This window comes from Tursiops truncatus, chromosome 8 (assembly GCF_011762595.2).
Source record: "Tursiops truncatus isolate mTurTru1 chromosome 8, mTurTru1.mat.Y, whole genome shotgun sequence".
Lineage (NCBI taxonomy): Eukaryota > Metazoa > Chordata > Mammalia > Artiodactyla > Delphinidae > Tursiops > Tursiops truncatus.
Window position 1 is genome coordinate 54,073,741 of NC_047041.1, and position 12,523 is coordinate 54,086,263.

At 40.3% G+C, this 12,523-nt stretch overlaps 1 protein-coding gene across 6 annotated transcripts in view; it reads left to right on the top strand.

Moving 5' to 3' along the window:
- The window catches only part of PAK1 (p21 (RAC1) activated kinase 1), a 201,874-nt gene that overhangs the window by 120,835 nt on the left and 68,516 nt on the right, over nucleotides 1-12,523 (top strand). For all 6 annotated transcript variants that reach the window (XM_033862198.2, XM_073808390.1, XM_033862199.2 and 3 more), the window contains 3 exons: nucleotides 6,483-6,599; nucleotides 9,777-9,951; nucleotides 12,051-12,114. In XM_033862198.2, coding sequence (XP_033718089.1) covers nucleotides 6,483-6,599; nucleotides 9,777-9,951; nucleotides 12,051-12,114 — 356 coding nt within the window. The remainder of the gene's footprint in view (nucleotides 1-6,482; nucleotides 6,600-9,776; nucleotides 9,952-12,050; nucleotides 12,115-12,523) is intronic.

The following is a 12,523-nucleotide window of genomic DNA, read 5'->3' on the forward strand; positions in this document are numbered from 1 at the left end:
ATAGTTAGATGTGCATTTTAGTCTAAACTACCATCTTAGAAAGATTCCTCTGGAAATTGGGTCAGTGTAGTGGGGTGAATTCATATGTTTACGTCTCCTGCTATACTAAATTTCTTAATTTCAGAAAAGATACATAAAAAATGAATTCAAAACAGTGCTCCAAAACAAAAACAGGATGTTAATAAACCATTGTCAGGAATTCATGGAAGGTAGAAAGCAGATAAGATCAGATTGATTGGAGCAGAGGAAAGCACAGCTGCTGTATGTATGTGGAAGACAAATTTCCTAGGAAGATAAGAGTAGCTCAAGAGAAAATGGTCTGAGAGAATATATATAAAAAGCAGGAAGGAGGGCTTCCCTGGTGGCGTAGTGGTTGAGAGTCTGCCTGCCGGTGCAGGGGACGCAGGTTCATGCCCCGGTCCGGGAGGATCCCACGTGCCGCAGAGCGGCTGGGCCTGCGCGTCCGGAGCCTGTGCTCCGCAACGGGAGAGGCCACAACAGTGAGAGGCCCGCGTACTGCAAAAAAAACCAAAACAAAACAGGAAGGAGTCTTGGGTCATCTTCAAGAGTAAATTAAATTCTGTAAGTGAAACAGCAGGGGCAGTGTCCATGTTACAGTGAGCAAAAGGTACCAGAAGGTTGATCCTAAGCTTAAACCAGATACTTGTCTGAAGAAGGTAAACTGCCTACTTGAGGAAAATGCCTAGTGTGGTACAGGGAGAGAAGAGAGAGAAGCAGAGCAGAACTGGAGTTAACTACAGATCTCTACAACAGGCATAAAGTAGAGGAAAAAGGAGAAGTAGCTCTGCAGTGGAAGAAAATACATTAAATTGCTGCATCCCAAGGATAAATTCCTGATGCTTTTGATAACTGGGAAGAGAGGTATACATACTCTTCCATGGCAGCTCACCCTGAAGTGATGCTTGCCAGTTACCACATCTGTATAACTCACGTACAGACTGCATCAGACCTCCCATTCAGAGGAAGGTACAGCAGAGAAATAGACTTACACAACTACAGAGGAAATTCATGCTAGTCGAATACACTAGTTAATATGGTTTTTCACTGATAAATATGAGGGGAGAACCAAGGATCTCTAGACATTTGAGAGAAACAAAGCGTTAAAGAGAAGGACCAAGAAAAAGAAATAAAACTGACCCCAGAGGAAATTGATAATTCAGGAAAGAAAGTTTTAAAAAATCTAATATATTGAGAGGTTCTATAGATGTTGCATCCACAAAAACACTGCAGGTAGATCAATCAGAAGATAAAAAAAGAATTCTTAGAAATTAAAAATATAGTTGAAGAAACAAATTCCCAAGGATTAAAAAATGCATGTAAGAGTGGATTATTGATATAAAATATAAAAACATATGGAAAATATGAGAATAAGGGACACAGAAGATTATTCAAGGAGATTCAGGAAGAATTAGAGGATTAGAAGATTAAGATTATTGTTTTTTAAGATTATTGTCTTTGAAATTTCTGTATTGGAGTTTCTCTGTGCAATGCTTCTTCATTTTTAGTTGACTTCCCAGTTTGGTGGAGTCCATCTTCCAGTAGCTTTGAGAAAGTAAATATTTAATATCTTTCAGGTCTCAAAATGGAGCGCCTCCATTCTATTCTACCATTTGATTGATATTTGGCTGAATATGGAATTCTGGGTTGAAAATAATTTTCTACCAGTATTTGGAAAACATTGCCCTTTTGTCATCTAGCTTTCAGCATTGGCTATTCAAATTCAAAGCTATTTATTCCTGCATCTTTGCATCTGACCTATTTTTTATTTTTCACTTGGGAAGTTTGTAGCATCTTTATTGTCACCACTGCTTTGAAATTTCATAATTACATCCCTATATTCACCTACTTAATTTGTGAGGAGCTTTGTGGACTCTTTCAACCTGGACTCAAGGCTTCAGTTTTAGGAAATTTTCCTGAATTATTTCGTTGATGATGTCTTCCCCACTTTTCTTTGTTTTCTCTTACTGGAACTCCTGTTTTTTAGACTTCCTGGACTGATTCTCTGTTTTTAAAAATATTTACTCTGTTTTACCTTGCCTTGATTTTGCAGCATAGATATGTAGATTGGTTTTCAGGTTTGCCTACCGTCAGCTTTGGAATCATTCTCCTTGACAGTTACTGCTCATCCATCAGTCATTGCCTCCTTTGCTAATCTTGCCTGCTATCCTGTTCTCTCCAGCCTTTGGGTTTAAGGCCTTTAAAAGGCCATTCGTTTATTATAGTTCTAGTGAGGTTTTAAGAAATAGATGCCTGTGTTCAATCTGCCATCTTTGTCAGGCATTCCTGAGGAGTTTTCACTTTTAACTCCTTATATATCTGTATTATATGAAACGTATAATGAGAACCTACTGGTTTTACATATAATTTAAAAATTTAACTTTTAAAAGGCAGCATTATTGAGGTATTATTTACATACCATAAAATTCACCCATACTGATTGTACCGTTCAATGATTTTATTAAATTTATAGACTTGTGCAACTATCACTAGTCTAGTTTTAGAATATTGCCACCACCACAAAAGTTCCCTTGTACTCGTTTACACTTCATTCAAACTCCCATGCCTAACCCTAGGAAACCACTGATCTTCTTTCTGTCTGTATAAATTTACCTTTTCTAGACATTTTATATAAATGGACTTGTATAACATGTAGTCTTTTGTGTCTAGCTTCTTTCAGTTAAAAGCTTGCGAGGTTCATCCGTGTAGTAGCATGTATCAGCATGATTCCTTTTTATGTCTGAGTAATATTCTATTGTATTGATATACTACATTTTTTACATTCATCAGTTGATGGGCATTTGGCTTGTTTCTTCTTTTTGGCTATTCTAAATAATGCTCATACTAACATTCATGTACAAGTTTTGGTGTGGATCTATGTTTTCATTTCTATTTGGTATATACCTAGGAGTAGAATTTCTGAGTCATATGGTGACTCTATGTTTAACCTTTTGAGGAACTGCTAGGCTGTGTTCCACAGTGGCTGCACCTTTTTAAAGTCCCACCAACGTTAGGAGGCTTCTAATTTCTCCATATCTTCCCCCACATTTGTTATTGTCTGTCATCTTTTTAAAATATTTATTTATTTATTTGACTGCATCGGGTCTTAGTTGCAGCATGGGGATCTTCATTGCCATGTGCGGGATCTTTTTAGTTGCAGCATGCGGGATCTTTTAGTTGCGGCATGTGGAATCTTTAGTTGTGGCATGTGGGATCTAGTTCCCTGACCAGGGATTGAACCTGGGCCCCTTGCATTGGGAGCGTGGAGTCTTAGCCACTGGACCACCAGAGAAGTCCCTATTGTCTGTCTTTTGATTATAGCCATCCCAGTGGATATGAAGTGGTATCTCATTGTGGTTTTGATTTGCGTTTCCTAATAATGATGTTGAGCATCTTTTCATGTGCTTTTTGGCATTTGTTTATCTTCTTTAGAGAAATTTCCTTTCTGTTGTTTATCTCTAATTTAATTCTACTGTGGTTAAAGAATACATTTTGTGTGTTTTCAGTCATTCAAAATTTATTGAGATGTGTTTTATGGCCCAGCATATGTTCTATCTGAAGAATTACCCATAAGTGGTTAAAAGTAATGTGTGTTCTGTAGAACTTGGGTGGAAAGTTTTGTACATGTCAGTTAGGTTGAGTTGATTGATAGTGTTGTTAAAATCTATATCCTTGCTAATTATTGAGACCTCTTTCAGGGCTGTCCAGAAACTTTTACTTTCTGCTTGGCTCTTCCGAAGTTTTTATGTACATGCACAGAGCCAGGCATGTATGACTAGTATGGGGCCTCTCTCTAGTGTCTGCTGTACCTTTGGCCAGAATTCGTTTGCCTTATTCAGGATTGCAACCTCAGGCTAGTAGTGGTTGACACTCTCCTGCTACTACCTCTGGGAGGTCACTTCCACTGGTGGCACCACTGGGCCTGGGCATTGCCCACTGCTTCAAATGAATGTAAGCTCTCTTGGGTCCCATAGTTACAGCCTACCTCGTTCTGGAAGAACCCCTCCTCTGATGGAGCTAGGGTGGGATGGATGGGAGCAATCCTGGGCCAGAACGTCAGAGATTCCTATGTTTCTACCCAAAGTTCAGCAGTTTTAAAATCATAAGCACTTCTCAGTAGTATAGGTAGGCACCTGGAGGTTTTGGGAACACACCAAGCATGTCCCCTTCTCTCAGAGTCTTTGTGTTTCTTCCATCTGCCAGGAATATTCTTTTCCCAGAGGGTCTGATGGCTCATTTTCTCATTTCATTCAGGCCATTAGAGAGGCCTTTCCATGACTACTGTATGTAAAGTAATAATTCCCTACCCGCAACCATTCTCTGTTCTCCTATGTTTATCTTATTACTGCCTGGTAGTTTGGTGATTAATTTTGACTGTATCTTCTTCTCAAATGTAATCCATAAAACCAGGCGCTTTATCTAATTTGTTCTTCAGTATAGCCCCAGAGCTTTGAATAGAGCCTGGTACACAGTGAATGAATGGGTGAGTTGATGTCACTTCTTAAAAAAGAGGTTTGTGGTTATTAAACATAATGATAATTTAATTGATTCCTTACATCTTTCTAGCCCCTTGCCATTTGCAAAGTGCTTGTATACTCACATCACTTCATTTCTTCCTCCCAGTGGCCCTCTGAGGTAGGCGGAGAGCTTCTGTCATCACCTCCATTTTATGGATGAGAAACTGTAGCTTAGAGTGGGACAGCCTTGCCAAAGAACACAGGGATAAGAAATAAAAATCTGGGACAAAAACCTAAATCTCTTGATTCTGGTAGTTGTTAATACTACCACACAAAGCCATCACCTGTGGAAAACAGAGTGTGTTGCTAAGGTGATGAAATCCCCTTCTTTATAGAGTTTTAGGAGGCAACAAACAAGTGTTTAGAGTCTACATTAGTCAGACCGAGGGCCCTTCTTCACCTGATGATGAAGAGGCTGCTGAGTTAACCTCATTCTCATTTTGGGTTCCTAGTTAAATTTTGCTGAGTGAACTATTAGGGAGAAAAGAAATTAGAGCAGAAAAATATCAAAACATGTGCTTTGACAAGGGAAGAACCTCTATTGGATTTTAGAACTAAAAGTGACTTAGGGTCACCCCTCAAATTATACCTGTCCTATTCTTCCACGTTCCTCGAGTGATGAAACTTGAGACCCAGAGGATGGATTCATTGCCTGTGATCACCAAAGCTAGTTGCTTACATATGCCTGTCACTGGCAGTTTTCTAGTTATGCCCTGCACTGGAGGCCCTGTTAGAATCTATGAGCTTGCCAGTTTTCTTTATCTTAGTATGTCAAATGTAGTAAAGACCAGGCTCCCACACAGTAGCTCTAGACTAGCATTTGACTAGACAGTTCCTTCACTTATCCCCTGTCATTCTGACTCCTGACATTCCTCTCTCCAGAGGCCCCAAATGGCAGCAGAAGGGAATTGTCCCTCTGTCTCCTGCATCATATGGTGAGCTTCTTTAGGACATGGGCCATCTTTTTCATTTTTGTGCATTTATATCAAAAGCATTCATCACAGTATCTTACTGAGCACAAAGCAGATGCTCTGAAAATATCTGAAACTGTTGAATTATAGCAATATATACAAAAAATCCCTTGCTTCTCTGGCCCTACACTGTAATCATTTAATCTCTATCAAAAATCTCATGTTTTGGAGCTATTTTGTCTCTTGAATATGTGTTATAAACAGTAATGGTATGATCTTTTTGCCTGGACCTGCCCTAAAACCTGCCAGTCTTAGCCCAGCTTTGGTACAGTTTACATGGGAAAATCAAGTTGCTGAGATTATAGCATATTCAATTAGTGGTGCTGGTAAGGTTCATTCCAGGACAGGGCAAAAGCTTAGTGAAATAGATAGCATCCAATCTGGGGAAAAACTCATTGTCTTCTTGAGACAAGGGTCTTCTGATGTTCTGTATCTTCAGGTTGAGGCAAGGGCACCTGATGGCATAATGGTTGCAGTAGGTTTTCGTAAAGAAAGGAAAAGGAGAGGGAAAGGCCTCTCAGGACTTCCACTTATAGTATCAGAAAGGACTAAGGAATTACAATGATAATCTTTGTGAAATCCCAAACTTTTGATCCCTCCCCTGCATTTTGTACTTTATCCTCTCTTTAGCATAGAGAGTAAAATTCACAGAAGGAGAAGGAACTATGATCTTGTGTTCAGGGTTTGGATTGGGCTAGGCATGTAGAGAAGCTGTAAGCTGGTTTCCCCATCCACAGTTAGGCTTTGGGTGGGAGAAGGAAGCCCCCAAGGGCCTGAGTGGGGAGTGGTATCTAAAAGAAGAGGGGGAAGGTGGCTGAGTTCCTGAGACGGGCTACAGAAAGGTGGAGGTCTTGAGGCTGATGTGTGTTTCAGAAGGAGTGTCAGGAGAAGGTTTCTTCTGGGAGATTGGTGACTCTGGTAGCTTAAGTTGCATGTCAGCTGGACATGATGAATCTGGCTTTTCTCCACTGTGCAGAATGTGAAGACGGTGTCTGAGACCCCTGCAGTGCTACCAGTTTCAGAAGATGAAGATGATGATGATGATGCTACCCCACCTCCAGTGATTGCTCCACGCCCAGAGCACACGAAATCTGTGAGTCTTTGGGGACGTGGGCAGGTTTGTGATATATTAGAGTTTGGAGGGGGAGTGAGGGGTGGGTGCTGAGGCCTAGAGGTTTAATAATCTGGTAGCGGTCCTTAGATTTTGCAGGTGGTGAAATCACCAAATTACCTTGATTGAAAGGTATTTTCTGTATGATTAAAGACAAGAAGTGGTGTATTTATTTATCATTAGTTTGCACATAGTCCCAAAGTGTCCTAGATAATTGGTCTTTGTACCAACTTAGGCCTAGTTTACTTAGCCTGTTCACATACAGAAAGATATACAGAATTAATGTTACTTAGTGCAAGACTAACATAAATTATTCCAGTCTCCTGGGAAGCAACATATTAGTCTGCTATAGATCTTTTCTTCTCTGTTAAATGTGCAGTGTTCAGCCTCTTAGTACATCATTGATGATACTGTAAGACTCAAGAGAATTTATAAAAACATTAGTGCTATTAATATGCTGGACATCAGGAGTGCCTTTTTTTTTTTTTGCGTTACGTGGGCCTCTCACCACCGCGGCCTCTCCCATTGCGGAGCACAGGCTCCGGACGCGCAGGCTCAGTGGCCATGGCTCATGGGCCCAGCCGCTCCGCGGCATGCGGGATCCTCCCAGACCGGGGTACGAACCCGTGTCCCCTGCATCGGCAGGCGGACTCTCAACCACTGCGCCACCAGGGAAGCCCGGCAGTGATTTTTATTTAACTTCTTTTGAGGTTCTTGCATCTCTGAATAGCCAGGTCCCTCTGCCCTCACTTGGCACAATCTGCCTTTTACATGGTTTAGCATCATTGAGCACTGATCTCTCATCAGATGATACTCTACTAGTGTTGCTTTGTTTGGACTTTTTATTATGACAAGAGCTTCATAATGAAAGAATGATCTAGGGCTTAAACTCTGTGATAATACAAAAAAAGATTGTCTCTGGATTAGAGAATTCGTGGAAGTGTTCAAGCAGATGTTGGTTGACTGACTATGGAGATGCTGTGGAGGACATTCAGGGGGATTAGATGACCTTTTAGGATTAGAATTTATAAGCAGAATCTGTGGAATCACCCTTTCTGTAGGCTACAAAGTCACTTTAAGGAAAATAAGCTTCAAATTGGAGCGTTCTCAGGATATCTCATATTGGTATGTTTTTTTGTTTTGCAAGTATGTTCATTTAAAAATTTTTCGCACTAAACCACGAACTCCTGTGTGTGTACACACACACACACACATACATTTACACACACATATATATGCAAGTACATATATATATATATGTATGCATTTGCAGTGCTTAACATAGCTCTTGGAAGGTTTTAGAAAGGCAGTTAGTATTGAATGAATTGATAAATTTGATCTTGATAGCATTCCTTTCTAAAAAGACATTGTTAATTCCTAATTTATAGAAGAAGCTGAGATTTGGAGAGGTAAATTGATCTACCCAAAGTCTCTAAGTAAGCAAAAGAGCTAGAACTGAAAGCAGGTAATTGACCCCAGGTCCAGGTTGTATTCCAGCGTAGCACAGTGGCCTTTTTATGTGAGCAGACCTGTGCTGGGAGCCAGAAAAAGAGAATTTTAGAGAAGGAAAAAGCAGGGTTCGTGCCCTTAAGGAGGCATGTCAAGAAAACTAAAGGAGGAGGAGAAGGCATGAAAGTACAGGTTTAGGTGCCAGGTATATAGTTTGTCTACATGTACAAGAATAGAAAATTAAGAAATCATTATGCTGGAATAGTCAGGAAAGAAGCTGTAGTCTCTGGTCTGTGTCTTGACTTATTGCTATTTCCACTATGTGGAAAGTTCTCTCCCTTTTCTACCTATTAAAATCATGTCCATCCTTCAGGATCCAGCTGAAGAATCCTATTTATTTATTTATCGATTCATCAAACATTTTCCTGAATGCTTGCTTTCTGTTAGGCAACTGGTTAGATATAGGAACTCAGGGATGAATGACACAGATTCCCTGTCTTCATAGAGCTTATAGACTAACCAAAAAATTGTGATATTTTTATGAAAAAAGGTGATAAATGCCTTGATGCATCTCCTGGGGAAAGGCAGTATAACGTATGATCACCTCTTCTGTACATTAATAGTATACAGTTTGCTCGTATCTTCTGACATTTATCCCTTTTGCCTTGCAGTTAGGACTTTCTCCAAGACTCCCTTCACAGGAATAGTGGATGGGGCAGCATTTTGTACAGCAAGGCAAAGAACAGATTCTCAGTAAATGTTTATTAAGTAAATGAATGAATAGGAAATATAATAATATTTGCCAAAATTTGAAAGCTTAGTGTCTTTTGGGTGTGATATTACTCATTTCACACATTAATTAATTTATTACCACAGCAGCTCTATAAGATAGGTATCACTAACATCACCATTTTACAAATGAGGAAACTAAAGCATAGAGAAGTTAAATAATCTGCCCAAAGTCATACAAGGTAAGAATAAGAGTTGGGGGCTTCCCTGGTGGCGCAGTGGTTGAGGGTCCGCCTGCCGATGCAGGGGACACGGGTTCATGCCCCGGTCCGGGAAGATCCCACATGCCACGGAGCGGCTGGGCCCGTGGGCCATGGCCGCTGAGCCTGCGCATCCGGAGCCTGTGCTCCACAACGGGAGAGGCCACAGCAGTGAGAGACCCATGTACCGCAAAAAAAAAAAAAAAGAAGAGTTGGGATTTAAGTCCAGTCAGTCAGTTTCCAGAGTCTGTGATCTAAATGACTACACCGTTACTGCCTCTTAAAGAAGAACAATTGCAGTTCCTTCTCTGTGAGCGTTCAGGATTTAAAGAGGAAGTAACTCAAATGAAGATAATGTTGTGTTGTATTAGCCGTGGAAAGTACTATGGGAATACAGGATATTCATTTCAGCTTGGGAAAGAATAGACTTTTACAGATGAAGGAGATTCCCATCAAATGACAGAATATCCTTTAAACTATTTATAATGAGAGTTGTCTAACTTGTACTGAATATCTTAAGTGCTCAGACTGTCACTAACCCTTGTGTGTACAGTGAGAGCAAGGAAGGCCATTCCGTCCTCACAGCCTGAGTATAGAGGAAGAGTAACATAGATTTTGACCTAGGAGAAGGGATGAGTTTACTGGGATTTGTTCTGTGGATGTTCTAACACACACATCTAAGACAGACTGGCCTTGCCAAATTTTTGCACCAACAATGCAGGTATACACACGGTCCGTGATTGAACCACTTCCTATTACTCCAACTCGGGATGTGGCTACCTCTCCCATTTCACCTACTGAGAATAATACCACTCCGCCAGATGCTCTGACCCGGAATACTGAGAAGCAGAAGAAGAAGCCTAAAATGTCTGATGAGGAGATCTTGGAGAAATTACGTAAGCACTTCCCAGGTTTTTTAATTTCCCTCTGGTATGTGACTGGTCAAGCACAAAGGTGGAATTCTATTGCTATAAAGATCTTGATTCTGCGCTAGGTGTATGTGGCTGGCTGGCTGTGCTTTACATCTTAGCCAGACTGTGCTTCTCTTCACCTGTCCTTGCACCCGCCTCCTCTGTCTCACCAGCCCTGATTAGATGCAACATTAGGATGGGAATGTGATGATAGCGTGGATAGCCCACTTTAAGGGCTAGAAATCACTTACCACTGGGCATGGGTTATGGAGATGACAAATAGCTTTTCCCTAGTGAATAGTCTGGAATGTTGTGTTGAGAAAGACCGAGGCCTTGTCTAAACCTGGTGGGAAAGAGTGCTATGTTGATTATTGATGTTTCTGTTGACAGAAGATGGATCTGCCATCTTGGCTGAAGGAAAAGAAGTAAGGGAAACTAACATTTTGTGAGCCTGTGTTATGTACCAAATGACAAGCAAGGCATTTTCTTGATTTTTTTTCATTTACTCCTCATTTTAACCCTTGAAGACAGACATTATAATCCTCATTTTTTTGCAGTTAAGGTGTCTGAGGCTAGCGATGCTAAATACTCTGCGAAAATTCACACAGCCAAAAAGTGACAGAGCTGGGGTTAGAGCGCAACTTGTGCTCCTGTGATCAGAACATGCTGTTTCTTGCAGTCAGGTGGAAACTTCCATTTTACTTTTTTTTAGTGACCATAAATATTAGGGTAGCTTGTTTCTCTTTTTCAGTAATCTTCAGGAGAATTCATATGAGAAGAAAGGACTGGGCTGGTCTGTAGGCTTGGAAGAATCATCTGACAAGGCCTTTGATTTATTCTTTGAACTTATCTACTTCTAAAGAGGATTGGATGTGACTGATTTGGTCAAGTCTGCACACTGGCGTTGCTTTTTAATGCTGAGGTTTCTGGTTCCTCAGCTTAGCAGCTCTCGACTTTGTCCTGATAATTCTTACTTGACTTTAAAAAAAAATTTCACTCTTTTAAAAGTTGCCCTTGCCCAGAGCCCTTACGAAATGATGAAATAAGAAAAGCCACTTACCTAGCCGTCTGTTTACTCTTGTATGTATTCTTTTTCTCTGAACCAGATTTTTTTTAAAACAGTAATACTTAGAACATAGAATTATGGAAAGCAGACTGGCCTGGGAGTTATGGACCCTTGGGTTGAAGCACAGCCACTAACCTGCATGTTGGGCGATTTCCTGCTGTTCTCTGGCCCTCCTTTTTCTCATCTTTTAAATAGGGATGCTAATACCTGTCTCATTTGTAAGTCAGATGAAATAATGTATGTGAAAAGTACCAAATAGTAGTAATTGGTATTAGTGGAAAGGACTTTGGACTGGGAGACCAAAACCAAGCTCCTAATCTTAGCTCTGACACCAATTTGCTGTGTGACCTTGAGGGGAAGTATCTTCCTTTCTGTGGGCCTCAGTTTTGCCATATCCAGAATATTTTTTTTGAAACTGTCAACTCTCTCATACCTCTGTGTCTTTGCACTTGAAGTACTTTCTGTTGTAACCCTTTCTTGACTTTCTCTCCCTGGCTAATTCCTACTAACCCTGTAAAAATTAATCCAGATATCACTTCCCTTCTGAAGCCTTTCCAGTCTATATTTTTGCCTCTTTCTGTATCACCACAGTTATTATATTTTCATGGAACTTTATACTTATTGTCTGTCTCCCCTGAGATTAGAGCTTCTTGAGAGCAGAGACTGTCTTAACTGTGTCTCATCTATCTCTTTATTTGTTGCATTCAACATAGAGCTTAGTACATAGTAAGTGAGCATGTTAAAATGAGTTAATGTCTGTTGAATGAATGGATTTTAAAATGAATGAATAACTTTTAGGAGTTTAGAATTGGATTAGAGTACTATGAATAAAAGCAGTAAGGAGATGAAACTTTTGGTTGCAACTTAAAGAGGGAAAACTAAGGACCTGCTTAGTGTGGTTTTTAGGTATTGGAGATAGTTCTTTAATCCTTGCCAGCTCAGCATTTGGGAAAATATGGGGCCTGTTTTGTATGTTGATCTGGGAAAAACTGATTCATGTTCTCTGTTTCTTTCAAAGGGAGCATAGTGAGTGTGGGTGATCCTAAGAAGAAATACACACGGTTTGAGAAGATTGGACAAGGGTTAGTAGGGGCATTTTCTTCCCTAGAAAAATGACTTAAAATTGTGTGTGCTGGTATATATGATTTTGCTTTTGTTTTGCCTCTCATAAATCTTGTTCTGCCTCTCATAAATCTTGTTCTTCTTTCTCCACCTCACCCATCTGAAGGTGTTTTGTTAGGCTGACCTCAGGTTTACAGAATTATGTTTAATATGTGAGATGTGCCATTAGCTGACATGGTTGCTAAAAATACACCTGTGGTGAGAGTGAAAAACCCATTTATTTTCTTGGCACAAAACCTTCTTCCCAAATTATAGCTCTGCTTTTCCAGATTAACCCTGTTTACCTGATGCTGAGACCTACCAGCACTAACATGAAATGGAAGACTCAGAACTGCAGACTCTTCTGCTAGTATAATGGGATCTGTTTTT